General features: G+C 38.2%; 1 protein-coding gene across 1 annotated transcript in view; it reads left to right on the top strand.

Annotated features, from left to right (window-relative positions):
- ptprk (protein tyrosine phosphatase receptor type K) overlaps window positions 1-12574 on the top strand; it is a 141462-nt gene that overhangs the window by 63150 nt on the left and 65738 nt on the right. Inside the window, exons 3-6 of the mRNA XM_037685914.1 lie at window positions 640-800; window positions 3610-3661; window positions 3771-3829; window positions 12225-12306. Coding sequence (XP_037541842.1) covers window positions 640-800; window positions 3610-3661; window positions 3771-3829; window positions 12225-12306 — 354 coding nt within the window. The remainder of the gene's footprint in view (window positions 1-639; window positions 801-3609; window positions 3662-3770; window positions 3830-12224; window positions 12307-12574) is intronic.

Here is a 12574-nt window from a genome sequence, read left to right as displayed (position 1 = left end):
AGACCCTCATTTCACCCAGCTTAAGTTTCACTTCCATGCTCCAGTTTCTAGATCCAGCTGTTTGAGGCTCTATGTACTTTGAAACTCAGTTGTGACTGTTGGCTAACAAGTGTCTGGACGGATTGCGCTACAAGATCGGAGAGGAATGTAGATGCCAAGTGAGATAATCTGGTGTTTTTAGAATCCAGTGCTGTTCTGTGCCTGCATCAGAAAGAAAAAGTCTAGAAAATAAAGAAGGGTGTAGAGATGGCGTAAACCCGTTGACTTCTTCTTGTGTTAACCTGTCAGAAACAAGCGGGTCATGGATTAAATTTATTGGTGGGATTTTTGGGAAATGTTATCTGTGGATTTACAGCACATACGGTTGAAAGAGAACCTACAGAGCAGTTGGTTTGCTCGTGTAGGTTCGTGTAACACAAGCTGTGGGCAGACAGCCCACTCTTGGCAAGTGCAGTCATAATACTGACAGTGTCTACGCACTAACTACCTCCTCCGAGGGCACCATTAAAATCCACTGCTCTGTTTAAAGCACTGGATTTCAGGAAGTCTTTGGAGTATAAGCAACAGATTTTTGGTTGAGATTAAAGGTGATGATTCTCTGTGTTTGCTTATGGTTCCTTTGTTTGTCTCTGCTCAAAGGTTCCTACGTGTACGTGGATGTTTCTCAGTACGAGGTTGGAGAGAAGGCCAGGTTTCAGCTGCCGGTCATGAAGGAGAACGACACTCACTGTATTGACTTCAACTATCTCCTCAGCAGCCCCGACGGCTCCAGCCCAGGAGCCCTGAACGTCCTGGTGAAGGTAATGAACTCCAGCCAAGGAGCAGAAATTGACTCTCTTTAACCCTTTAAGTCCTGGTGCAATAGGATTTTGCTTTATTTTTTTACTCATCTTTACAGACAGCCTCAAGTTCTAATATGTCCATGAATGTTTATGAAGCATTCACACGGTTGTGATCCATGTTTCTTCCGTACGTTTTTTGGCGCAATTCTTGTCCCACAGTTTTCAAGCTATTTCAACAAATCCTATATCAAAACAGGGCAGCACGGTGGCGCAACTGGTAGAGCTGCTGCCTCTCAGCGAGCAGGTCCCTGGTTCAAACCCCGGTCCAGGGGCCTTTCTGGGTGGAGTTTGCATGTTCTCTCCGTGCGAGCGTGGGTTTTCTCCGGGTACTGTTTCCTCCCACAGACCAAAAACATGCATGTTAGGCTGATTGGTAACTCTAAATTGTCCCTAGGTGTGAGTGAGAGAGTGAATGGTTGTTTGTCTTGTTTGTCTCTATGTGTCCCTGTGATGGACTTGCGACCCGTCCAGGGTGTACCCCGCCCCTCGCACAGTGATTGCTGGACATGGGCACCGGCGACCCCCGTGACCCAAAATGGAAGAAGCGGGTAAAGATAATGGATGGATGGATGGATATATCAAAACATTCAGCTCTTTCATGTCAATCTTGCTATGACTTTTGGCATTGGTACAACTTTAGCTTTTTAAAGTGTTTAGCCTTTTCTGCCATTTTTTTTCCATTGAAAAGGAATTGAGCTCATTTTACATCCTTTATATCTTTAGATCTGTTTACAACCTTTTACTGCTCCTTTCACATTTTGTTCTGTTCAGCTTCCTTCTACAAATTTAAGCATTTTTCAGCTACTTTCAGCTCGTTTTCCGCTGTTTTGTGCTCCTTTCAAATTCTTTCTACTCACTACAACATTTGTGTGCCTCTTCTAACTTCTTTTTGCTAAATTCAGCTTGTTATGCCCCTTTCAGCCAATTTCTGTTAGCTTCAGCCTTTTCTGCCATTTCAACTATTATTTAGCTGTTTTTATGCAACTTTTTAGCATTTTCAGCCAATTCCACTTTTTTGCACTCATTTAAACTTTTTTAGCCCAATTCAGCAAATGTGCTATTTCCACATCCTTCTGCTAATTTAAGCTTCTTTCTGCTATTTTAACTACTTTTCAGCTGTTTTTGTGCTAATTTCAGCTTTTTTTCCAGATAATTTTCACTTTTTTATTCTCATTTCTGCATCTTTCAGCCTAATTGGGTGAACATGCTTTTTCTGCTTTCTTTGCTTCTAACTTTCAAACTAGTTTATTATTTTTTTAAGCTAATTTCAGCTATTTTTAGATCAATTCAAATTCTTTGTGGCAATTTCTGCTATTTTCAGCCAAATTAACTTATTTCTGCTAATTTCAGTGTGTTATGCTCCTTTCAGCTTATTTCTGCAAGTTTCAGCTTTTTCTGCTATTTCAGCTACGATTTAGTTGTTTTATGCTAGTTTTAGTTTTTTCAAAAAATTCTTCTATTTTTAGCTCATTTTGGCTCTTTCCACTTCTTTCTGGTAGTTTAAGCTTTTCTGTCGTTTAAGCTACTTTTCAGCTATTATTTGCTGTTTTCAGCATTTTTTTCTTGCTAATTTTCTATTTTTTTGTGAAAATTTCTGCTTATTTAAACCTAATTAAGCAATTGTGTGTTCTTTCTGCATTCCTCTACTATCTTAGATTCGTTCCTACATTTCAGCAAGTTTTTTTTTTTTAGTTTTTTTTTTTTTTTTTTAGATATTTTCAGCTGTTTTTTAGCAAGTTTTTCTGCAATAAGCATTCACACTGCATTTTCGCAGGAAATGCAGTTTCTCTAGTTATAAATCTGGATTCGTCCAGCCGTAGGAAAAAGACAAAGTAAACCTTATTTTTTCTTTGTGTGACACGTTAGATGCTCTGAGGTTGCTTTGTGGAAACAGTGATGCTTTGTTCTGAAAGAGTTTAAGCTTTTTGTTTGTTGCAATGAAAACCAGAGTCTTGCCAATTAAGTCAAAACAGAACAGAACATGTTTTTTTTCTATAAACAAAACTGACGGGAAAACGTGGCCTTTTGTTTGAAACCACAAGTATTATAGCTAACATGCAACATGGCACATTGAATATTTCTCTACCAATAGTTTTTGTAAGATTACCAAAAACCATAATCATAATCAAAATGTCTATATAAAAACTATTTGGCATAGTTTATTTCCCAGGAGAGTTTTCACTTTAAGTTATGCCAATGTATTGGACATTAATGAAAATATAGAATATCAATCAGTCAATATACCAGTAACTTTATTGTCCATAACATTCCATGAAATGGAGACTTGTTTTTGACATCTGGCTCATACATACAAAACAAAACAAGTAAAACATGCCATAAATCTTTTAGAAAGCTTTGCTAACCCAATAAAAACATTCTAAAATACATGAATATGTACACATAGTATATCTATAACTGAGAGAGTCATAAGTTAACAACTCATTGATACTACAGTTTTTATTTTAATTTTATGAAACTACTTGGAGAAATAAAAATACTTTTTTAGCATCACAGTTTTGGTTTTTAAGCCTAAGAAATGTGACATTTTCTTTTAAATAAATCTAAAAGACGCATCTTAATGTTTATTTAAGTTGTTGGTCATGGTCACATTTTTATTAACAGAGACAAAACGTCAAACTTCACTCACACTCTTTTTTTGACCTAAGCTCTTATTATTTGGTTCAGTACACATTATTGTAAATAAATATGAAACAGTTATTGCAGCAGTGTAGACTTTTCATAACGTCTTGGGTTATGTTTGTTCCAGGTAAACAAGGGTCCTCTGGCAAACCCTATATGGAATGTGACATCCTACACTGGTAAAGCCTCTCTCTTTCCTTCATTTCATTCAGATTATCTGACCTTTGTGATTTTATTTGACATTATTATGCAGATTTTTATTTTGTCTCGTCTTTTCTTTTTGTTCAGGTAAAGACTGGCTAAAAGCTGAACTTGCCGTCTCCACTTTTTGGCCTAATGAATATCAGGTAAATCCTTTATTAACAGCTACACGCTAAAATTGTTACTCTTTTCCAGTTGTGTCAATGTGAACACACTCATCGCACACAGAAACCAACACACACATGCTGTGAGGCAGACTGTTGATTTATTTGTGTTGACTGAGGCTCAGGAGGTGACGATTAGGCTAGGGTGTGTGTTTGTAAGTGCATGCGTGTCGCCACATTTGGCAGTGACATATCTGACATTGTCTTTAAGGCATTTTGTCTTATTTATGTGCTTCTAATGAACGCCTGTCCTACCAGACCCGAACCTAATGAGATTCACAAAGGAGAAAACATTGCAGGGCCTACATAGAAGGTTGCATTATGCTCAACTTGTGTGTCTTTTGTTCTTTCTTTATTCGTGTCAGTCATGATTTGTGTGTGTGTTTGTTGGCTGGTGTTGACAGATGTGTGCATGTTTTCAGATAGCCACCCCGCCGCTAAATGTTCTTGCAGGCATAAACACAGATCATGCTAACACACACACAGCCTAGGGACCAACTGTAAGGCTAAGTGTGAAAGCTTCCTCCAAATGGCCCATCTGGACACCCCCCCGCAACCCTGGGAGGAGCTCGCCAGCTTTAAACTCGTGTCAACATGTTTTAATTGAACACAATCGTCCTGGTTCGCTGAGGCACATGTAGCTTTTTCAGGCTGCGAGGCAGATTATTGGATTTGAGGTTATGAAGCTATTTTGTCATGTTTGAACATGTCTCTGTGTTAGCACTTTAGCTCGACTTGTAATGAGACGGGTTTCTCCAGGGGAAGACTTTTCACATGCAGTCATAAAGTATATTCACAGATGAACACACGCATACACAGAACTTCTGAAGGAGGCTTGTAATTATGAATGTTGTCTTTGTTTCTTCTGTACGAGTGAAAACTTTTTCACTCAAGAGCCTGCAAAGTTATTAACATGTAAGTTTATATACGAGTCTGAGCAGCATATGGACTTTTGTTTCATATTTGAAATATAAATGTAAATAAAAAACATGTCTAGGTCTGGAGTTGTTGACAAGCAACACTGTCCTGAGCGAGACCATTCTGGGTACTAAAGATATTTAGTGAAAGTTGATATAAAAATGTCTCATAGTCCAAAAAATAACATGCATCAAAATTGATATTTTTATCACTTATTGGCCTCTGTAGTAATAACCTCATGCCAATTATTCCACTTGCTTCTTATTTTTTGGAAGGAAAAAATAAATAAATAAAAAGCATAATTTTTGTTTTTCCCACTCATGATTTTCCCAATCATTGTTGTTTTAATTTTAAATTTAAAAAAAATTAAAAAAAATAAAAACAGCATTAAATATTGTATACCGTATTTTTTGCCCTATAAGTCACAATATATATTTTTTTGCATAATTTACATGCCCTGTGACTAATACGCCGAAGCGACATATTTATGGATTTTCCCCATATTTATAAACCAATTTTTGGCTGAGATATGACCGTTTTCATTCATTCCGACTGAAAATATTGAACACTACCATTTTCAGCCGCTAGATGGCAGTCGAGTAGTATGACATGCCATTGTATCATATAATAAGTAAAGTGTCTATTAATGACACAGTCAGCTTGTCATAGTCGGACACCGTCGTCTGCTTCATTTTGCTGCGCCGCCCCGGCAAAATTCAGCTAATTTGACCATTAAACTGCATTTATTAAGTAAAAGTTCAACTGAGACAAACCTTTGCTGTAATGTCGAGCAAACAAATAATTGTTTTAGGTGCTTATCTTGTTAAATTTCCAAGCGACTCGTCCCTCTACGTGTTTATGCTTCTGCGCATCGGCTTTTGAAAATGCAGTTGATTTGACCATCAAAGTGCATTTATTAAGCAAAAGTTCAACTGAGACACACCTTTGCTATAATTTTCAGCAAACAAATAATTCTTTTTAAGTGTTAATCTTGCTAAGTCTCGTTAAAGTCCTCCCGTGCACTCTCCCGCGGCCGCCATTTGACAACCAATCGATTTTTGGCTTAACACCGGCCCACATTTCCGGGTTGTCAGCGGTGACGCATATAAGATGAGACGTACGGCCAAGCGACATATTTTTTCCCACTTTCTTACTGGTAGATATATTTGGACTGATGCAACTTCTAGGGCGGTGTGACGGGTATGGTGGAAAATATGGAGTTGCTGAAAAGACCTAATGTAGTGAAAGTCAAAACATGTTATTTACACTTCAATTAGAAGGACCATTTTGGGACGTGTATAGTAATTTTAACTATGTCTCAAGGGTTAAACAAGATTTGGGAAAACTTTAATACATTATACATTTACATTTACTGTTTTTTTGTGTGTGTTTCTCCAAAAAAGCTGTGTACAGTGGGAAGAAGTCTTCTCACTGACTGGATCGGCATACTGTGACAATACTACTGTATATATGAATAACATGATGCATTAACATACACACTTATAGTTTCTCTTCAAAGCAGCTTTGTCAGCATAATTTGTAATAAAATAAAATAATTGAAAAAAAAAAGGATCCTGACCTGCATCAAATGTAGCGACGTATTCAAGGTTCATGGTTTTTTATCGTCATTCGCATCACATGTGGTACATGAGGTGGAATAAAAATGTGTACTCAAGGTCCCAGTTACACCCAAAAATATAAACTATTAAAAAACGGCATACAAGGATCTATTGAACATATTAGGCTTTTTTCAGCTGCATGAATGATCCAAATGAGAAATTGTGTACTTATACACACTGCGTCCATGCTCGAGCAACTGTGTTAGGCATTACAATAAATATAATAGCAATAAATAAAATAAAAAAATTGAGTGAAAGTATTTGTTAGGCAATCGACAAATACATTTTAGTGTCAGTTGCAAAAATGCTTTGTCTTTAAGTTCTATATTTGTGTATTCCACTGGAATATTTTTGTTATTTTTGCTTGACTTTGGCATTAGTTAATATAGTTTATGCATATAAACACAGGCCATAAGACATGTTGGGGGGGGGGGGATTCCCTCCCTGCAGCTTTAAACATTCTTGACTCCATGCCCGTACATGCATACATCAAAGTGATGTATGCAGCTGGATGAAAAGATGTGTGTTTTCTCTGAGCCCGACTTCAGAGCGATGACATGTCAGTCCTTTGCCTTCAGCGCTTCAGCGTGGCTTTTACCTGGGTGTGAACTTGTAAACATCTCATACCAATAATCTTGCTTCACGACGACGAGATCAGTCAATCTGCAAACCTTTGACACCAGTTTGATCAGAGGTGACCACTATTCAATCCATTCAAGGCAAATATGGAATAGTCTTGTAGGTGACATTATGATGCACAGTTTGTTATAATGATACATGTGATGATTTGCATCCAAGAGGCAGGAATTATCATCACCAATCAATCTGTGTCGAGTAAAGTCAAAGATGGAAGGTAGGATTCATCAGAGTCCCCACAGAAAGTGACTCTTGTGGTTTCTGCTGGGACTCCTACAGTGAAGGGCCAGCATACAGGTCGAGCCCTCACACAGGACAAAAATGAATTAATTAACACCCATGGGGACATGAGAGGATGAATTAAAGTACCGTATTTTCCGGCATATATCTTGCAGGTTTTTTGCATAGTTGCCAGTCCTGCAACTTAAACGCCGCAACGACTTATATACGTTTTTTTCCATATTCATAATGCAAATTTTTGACTGACGCTTTAAATGTTAATTCATATTGCCATGAACCAGAGTAAACGTTACCATTTACAGCCACTAGAGGCGCAAGAGAGCCCTCTAGGCTTTTCACAATTACCAGCGATGCATAATAAATGTGACTTAGACGCCAAAATGATTCATGATGCTTTTTTTTGACTGATGCGACTTAAACACCAGAACATACGGGATGTATCTGATGACTTTAGTTGACTAGAAGTGCTTTAAAAATGAAGGCCTACTGGAGTTATTGTGCATGAAAATTAAAACACCAGTAGCTTTTAGACCTTAGTTCGAGTCGGCTCATCTACAGCTCTCTTTATTATTAAATATGCGGCTAAAAAAACTTCTATACAATGTAGCTATATTGAAAATTTACAAAAATAAAATCTCAAAATGAAGTCATAAGACGTACTGATGGTGTACTGCTTGCTCTCTGCACAATTCCCAAACTTTATTTCCATCTCCCGTCATAATGCTTTTAAAGTTTTATTGCAAATAATACATAAATAAATCTAAAGCAGAGACTTTATTTTGAAAGTTTCTGTTTAGCGGTGAGGTTTTGTGTGATGGCAGCTGACGAGAGTTTCAACACGAAATGGTGTAATTTATTTCACAGATTTTTGATTTTACATTAATAACAAAGCTCAGTGGAGAGACGGGTGGACAGGTGAGCCGACCGTCAGACTAACAAATATAAAGGTAATAAAATTTAGCCGATGTCTTTCTGCTGCTTTTCGCAGTGGGCCACGAATTAAAGATGATTGCAAGGCGAGAAGATAGATTGGGATGGGAGGAAGATTGAGAGAGGAGTGTAACAAGCAGGAGATGATGAGCTATGGATAAACAGTTCACATCAGATTTCTTTTGCAGGTGATGAATGAAAACAACGGCTCACCCCTTTGCCCTCCCTCTACCTCTGATGTTGATGGCTACCTCCCATCCTCTCCCCCTTCGTCTTTTTTCCCCGTTCAGTTCTTTGCTCCTTGCAAACTGTGTCAGAGGACAGATGGCAAGCGAGACAAAAAAAATAAATGGATAAAATAAATTACAGTGAGGGGATGATGAAAAATTGATATTGATAATAAAAAATGAATGTAGATGGACGGCCGTTCCACAAGGAGGAAAATGCGAAAAAAGAGTCGTTTGGAAGATGATCAGCTTGTTCGAATAGCTAACGGACTGGAGAGGAACTGAAACACCAGTCGCTGCTCCTGCTCTTGTAGTTAAATTTCACATTTTGTTTTTCTCGAGTCCCATACGTGCTGACTATCCGCTGTAATGGGAAGCAGCCCATCAGCCGAGCATTTGATCAGAAAAGTCATCGGGCTCTGTAATCAGCCTGTCAAAGCTGAGCAGGAGTAGAAAACGCCGCATTTTATTTCCCACGTTGAATCAAAACAAGGATAAACGCTCACTTCTCTTGCACCGTCACCTTTCACCAAAATATCAGGGCATGCTGAGATGTTTTCCTGGTGGGTGTTAGGCCACATGCAGCAACTTTGACAATTTCATATATAAACGTTATTTATGCTGGTTGTCTCTAAGATGATCAAATTCTTACTAAGAATTATGTGTGTCTATATATAGACTACCATATTTTTTGCTGTATAATTCGCAGTTTTTTGCATAAATTAGCATGCCTGTGACTTATACAGCGAAGTGAAGCATTTGTCCCCCCCCCAATATTTATAAACCAATTTTGCTGAGATTTGACGATTTCATTCATTCCGACATAGAAAATATTGAACACTACCATTTTCAGCCACTAGAGGGCCCTCAACTAATATTGCAAGCAAAGTGTCTCATTAATAGGTAAAAGTGTCTATTAACGAGACTCTTTGCTTGCCATACAAAGCCACCTTCTTCTCGCTCCGGAACTCCTGGAGCAAACGTCAAATCAGCTGCATTTCGCCGTGCCGCCCAGGTGAAATGCAGCTGATTTGACCATTAAAGTGCATTTATGAAGGAAAAGTTCAACTGAGACGCACCTTTACTATAATGTCGAGCAAACAAATAATTGTTTTTAGGTGGTTATCTTGTTAAATTTTGAAGAAATGTAAAGCGAGCCGTCTCTCGACGCGCTCCAGCAGCTGCAAATCGGCTTTTGAAATGCAGCTGATTTGACCAATATAGTCCATTTATTAAGGAAAAGTTAAACTGAGACACACCTTTACTATAATTTCGAGCAAACAAATAATTGTTTTAAAGTGTTACTCTTGTTAAATTCTTGTTAAAGTCCTCCCACGCACACTCCCACAGCAGCGGTGACGCATAATAGATGCAACTTATACGGCAAAGCGATGTATTTATATTTTTTCCACTTTGTTACACATATTTGAACTGATGCGACTTATACGGCGATGTGACGTGTACGGCGGCAAGTACGGTACTATGTTACTTTACTCTTTTTTTTTTTAAACTTATCATATATACTGTCAATGATGGACTTGGCCATTGTCGTCAATAGACCAGTTGTTTTTGAGTTCCTATCATCGATGAATTCTTCGTTGGCTGAAAAGTTAAATTGCTCAGCAACATCTTTGTTGACCTTCTTGACAACCAAAGTCGTCATTCAGGGGTCTTGTGTTTTCTCAGAGCATCATGTCGTGCAGCTCGACGTTGTTAAAGTCAGAATGAGCACCAGCATTATGATTTCTTAGAGCGCAACTTGAGGTGATCAAGAGGACCGGTTTCCCAGATCTCTGTTGGACTACTATAGTTTTTGAGATCGGACTCTTCTACTGTTCATTTTGTTGTTGTTTATAGCTTGCTATAAATATTACTGTATGTATAAATTTAATTTTAAAGTTTGGTATTGTTGGAGCAAACCCTGGATGAGAACAAACCAAATAGATTTGTGTTGTGAAATGAACATGGCAAATAGTTTTCATGTATTGAGTACTGTACTTTGCAAAGTTTTTAGTCAACATTTAGAAACATCTGATGTCAGAAGCACAGCATAAGATTTTATTTACATATTTAAAAATATTAAATATAAGAACGTATTTTATTCTGCTAAAATAATAAAAAAATAAAAAGCTACAGTTCAGTTCTATCATTTAATCCATTCACATTTGAGCCCAATTTTCTGATAATTAAGACAAAAACCCTCGTTCAATAGATCCAGTTCAGTTGTAGGTGACTAGATGTTCCTACAGCCTCAGCCACAGTGTGTCCAGTAAACGGTAACGTTCATCTTTACGTGGTCAGAGCTGCCACGCTCAAGCTGAAAGAAAAGAACCAAACGTTGAAAGTTGTTCGAAGTGGAATGAAAGGAAAGAAGAAGCGGGTTCTGTGCTTGCTTGAGGTGGTGTTCGTCTGCTTTTCAGAAGATGTGATGTGCATTAGAGGAAGTTTTGAAAATCACTTCTGACATGGCATGATGTGACTCACCAGATGTTTCCAGTTTTAGCCAGCACATAGACTAACTTCACCGACTGATCGTTGTTCTAGGGAAGTTGAAATCCACAAAGTGGAGGTTTTTTTCCTTCCTTTTCCTCTCCTCCTTCTTCTTCTCCACTTCCTTCTTGTTTTTGTTCTTGTTGTTCTTGTTCTTTCTTCTTCATTTTTCTCCCTTCTTCTTCTTCCAGCTTTTCCCTCTTCAGGGGTCTCCACAGCGAGTCGTCCTCCTTCCATCTCACTCTGTCCTCTGCATCCTGTCCTGTCTCCAACTACCTCCATGTCCTCTCCACCAGCATCCATATATCTCCTCTTTGTCTTTTTCCTGGCAGCTGCATTTCATGTTCAGGTTTGGTTTATTTGTCAAATGCAAATCGGCACAAGGTCAACAATGCAATGGAACGCTGAGGACGAGAAGAACCGTCTTGACTCGCCAAAACATCAAGAAATAATTTCCAACAACCTTCTACCAGTATACCCACTGTCCCTCCTCTGGACATGTCCAAACCATCTCAGTGTGTCCTCTCTTAATTTTATCTCCCAGTTGTTCAACCTGTGCTGTACCTCTGATGATCTTATTCCTAATCTTAATCCATCCATGTCACTCCTAAGGAGAACCTCAACATCTTCATTTCCACCACTTCCAGTTCTGTCTCTTGTCTTTTTGTCCATGTCTCTGTCTCCAGACCATACAACACAGCTGGTCTCACCACTGTCTTGTAAACCTTTCCTTTGACCTTTGGTGACACTTTAGGTTAAAACTACATCAACAGAATTAAAACCATGAGCATTGTTGTTATTTATACTAGCCTTATTGGAAACCACTTAACTTAGTTTGTTTGCTTTAATCCTGTTATTGCAACTGAATTCCTTTTCTTTGCAGTGTTCCAGAAAATTGATCCAGATTTGCTTTGATGCAATAACCTTGACTTCAAACTTAACCAGCATCTAAACAAAACAAAACAAAAATGCCACCTTTCATTTTTGGTTACCAGAAGTGTGCATGTAGATTATGTAGCTTCTGTTTTCTTCTATGATTGCACGTCAGTTGTATTTGTTCTTGTTTTATGACGCAAAAAATAAGCAAGTGATGAAAACAACACAACTCACACATTGAATTTGTTAATTAAAATGAATTTATTTACAGTCGATGGCCATATTTGCTTTAATTTGCTCAAAATATTATACACAAAGCATTTGAACAATCAGATTTATGTTTTCATAAATTTGTATGGTAATTATTTTTATTGTATATGTTTATATATTGAACATTGATGATGATGATGAGTGCTGAACCTTCTCTCGTTTATTTTCCAGGTTATTTTTGAAGCTGTGGTTTCGGACAGCAAAGCTGGCTTCATCGCCATAGATGACATTCAGGTGCTCAGCTACCCATGTGGTGAGTCATCATTATGCCAGCAATTAGTCCTAGTTCGCTGAATAGAGGCTGATGGCTTTGGCCACTAATTAGACTGTACCTGGGATGGTTTCTGTTGCAGCTGAATGGGTAGATAAGTGGGAAGGTGACACAGGAGAGGACGGATGAAGGGAAAGAAGAAAGACAAGTGATGGAGGGGGAAAAAGAGAGAAATAAAAGTGGAGAGAGATTGTGAGGAGGGAAAACGGAGAGAAAGAGGGGAACAGGAGAGAGTGAAGCGGGAAATGAG

This window comes from Nematolebias whitei, chromosome 12 (genome assembly GCF_014905685.2).
Source record: "Nematolebias whitei isolate Nwh7 chromosome 12, NemWhi1, whole genome shotgun sequence".
In the NCBI taxonomy this organism is placed as follows: domain Eukaryota; kingdom Metazoa; phylum Chordata; class Actinopteri; order Cyprinodontiformes; family Rivulidae; genus Nematolebias; species Nematolebias whitei.
The sequence above is the reverse complement of the archived record's forward strand: the minus strand, read 5'-3'. Positions and strand labels throughout refer to the sequence as shown.